At 16.2% G+C, this 1548-nt stretch overlaps 1 protein-coding gene across 1 annotated transcript; it reads right to left on the reverse strand.

Annotated features, from left to right (window-relative positions):
• On the reverse strand, positions 1 to 1000 carry PGSY75_1142200 (hypothetical protein; the record flags this gene model as incomplete). Its single annotated transcript, XM_018786539.1, has 3 exons — positions 1 to 536; positions 646 to 715; positions 937 to 1000. Coding segments are annotated over 3 exons (670 nt in total), but the record flags the coding sequence as incomplete, so codon positions are not given.
• Between the last annotated feature and the right edge of the window lie 548 nt (positions 1001 to 1548).

The following is a 1548-nucleotide window of genomic DNA, read 5'->3' on the forward strand; positions in this document are numbered from 1 at the left end:
GATTGTGATGAGAATAATATATATTTTGATTGTTATAGAAATCATTATATTTTTCTTTTTTCGAATATATACAAAAATTACAAATACATGTTTTTATATTTGTTTCATCTATCATAGTCATCATATTATTATTATTAATATTTTCTTTTTTTTTTTTATTCATTTGTATTATGATGTTGTTTTTTGCTTGTCCAATTTCTGTAGATGAAAAAGTATATTTATTTAAAAGTTGATTTATATTATCATCAATTAAATCATAATTATTTTCGATAAGATCTATATATTTCTTTCCATATATATGAATAAAATTATTCCTTACATATTCTCTATTCTTTATCATTAATTTATTAGAACAATAAAGAATATTTCTAATGCATCTTTTAGTTTCTTCGTCTTTTTTATTTTTTTCATTTTCAAAAAATAAAAACAAATTTGAATCTTTACATAAAGATAATAATATTTTCAAAACATTATGGTTATTCTCATTTCTTAGCATACAGCATATGGCTATGTGTGCCTTTTCTCCTTTTTTATTTCTACAAAAAAGGACAAAAAATATATTAAGTCAATATAAATATATTAATATGGTTCTTATATATATATTATTAATGTATTTAATTTTTTTTTTTTTTTTTACAAACTTACAATAACAAAAAATATATATATCTTTTTTGATTTATAATTTCGTTTCTTGTATTTATAACAAGGAGGTTAACTAATAAGTAAACGTGCACATAAGAATATATAAATGATACATATATATACAAAAAATATATGTATATATTTATATATGAGTATATTCTTCTTTTCAAAGTGTATCAAAATGGGGATAAAATTTAAAGTATTAGATACATAAGAATATATATATGTAAAATATATATATATATATATATATATTTATTTATTTATTTATTTTTATTTTTTTGTTGTGATTACCCCTCGTAGTAAATAAGTTTAAGAAAATACCAAGTTTTTTACAAGCTTCATTATGTAGAGACATTATTATGATAAAAATTTAGTTAAAGGAAAACAAAATATATGTATCCTATTTTAATGTTTTATGTTTTTAAATGTGATATTATTATATATATATTTTTTTTAACTGAATGGGAGTAAAATAAGTTACATGTACTTTTCACCTTATAAAAATAAAATATATACATATATAATATATATATATTTTTTTTTTTTTTTGTTTGTCGAAAAAGAAATAGAAAGAAATAATTTATACAGATTAAAAGAATATAAAGATTATAAAAATATATATTACATATATATAATATATTTATTCCGTTGTAAAATAAATTATTTTTATATTTTCTTTTATTTTTGTATCCTATGAAAACAGCCACGTTAAAAGAATTTACATATGATATATATAATATATTATTATATGTTATTTTTTTTTTTTTTTTTTTTAAAAGAGGAAAACCATATTATCCTTTTCAATATAATAAAAATGTTTTATTTAAATTTTTTAAGACGAAATATTCTTTTATAATACTTAAATAAAATATTCAAATATAATAATATATATATAATATATTA

This window comes from Plasmodium gaboni, chromosome 11 (genome assembly GCF_001602025.1).
Source record: "Plasmodium gaboni strain SY75 chromosome 11, whole genome shotgun sequence".
NCBI lineage: Eukaryota > Apicomplexa > Aconoidasida > Haemosporida > Plasmodiidae > Plasmodium > Plasmodium gaboni.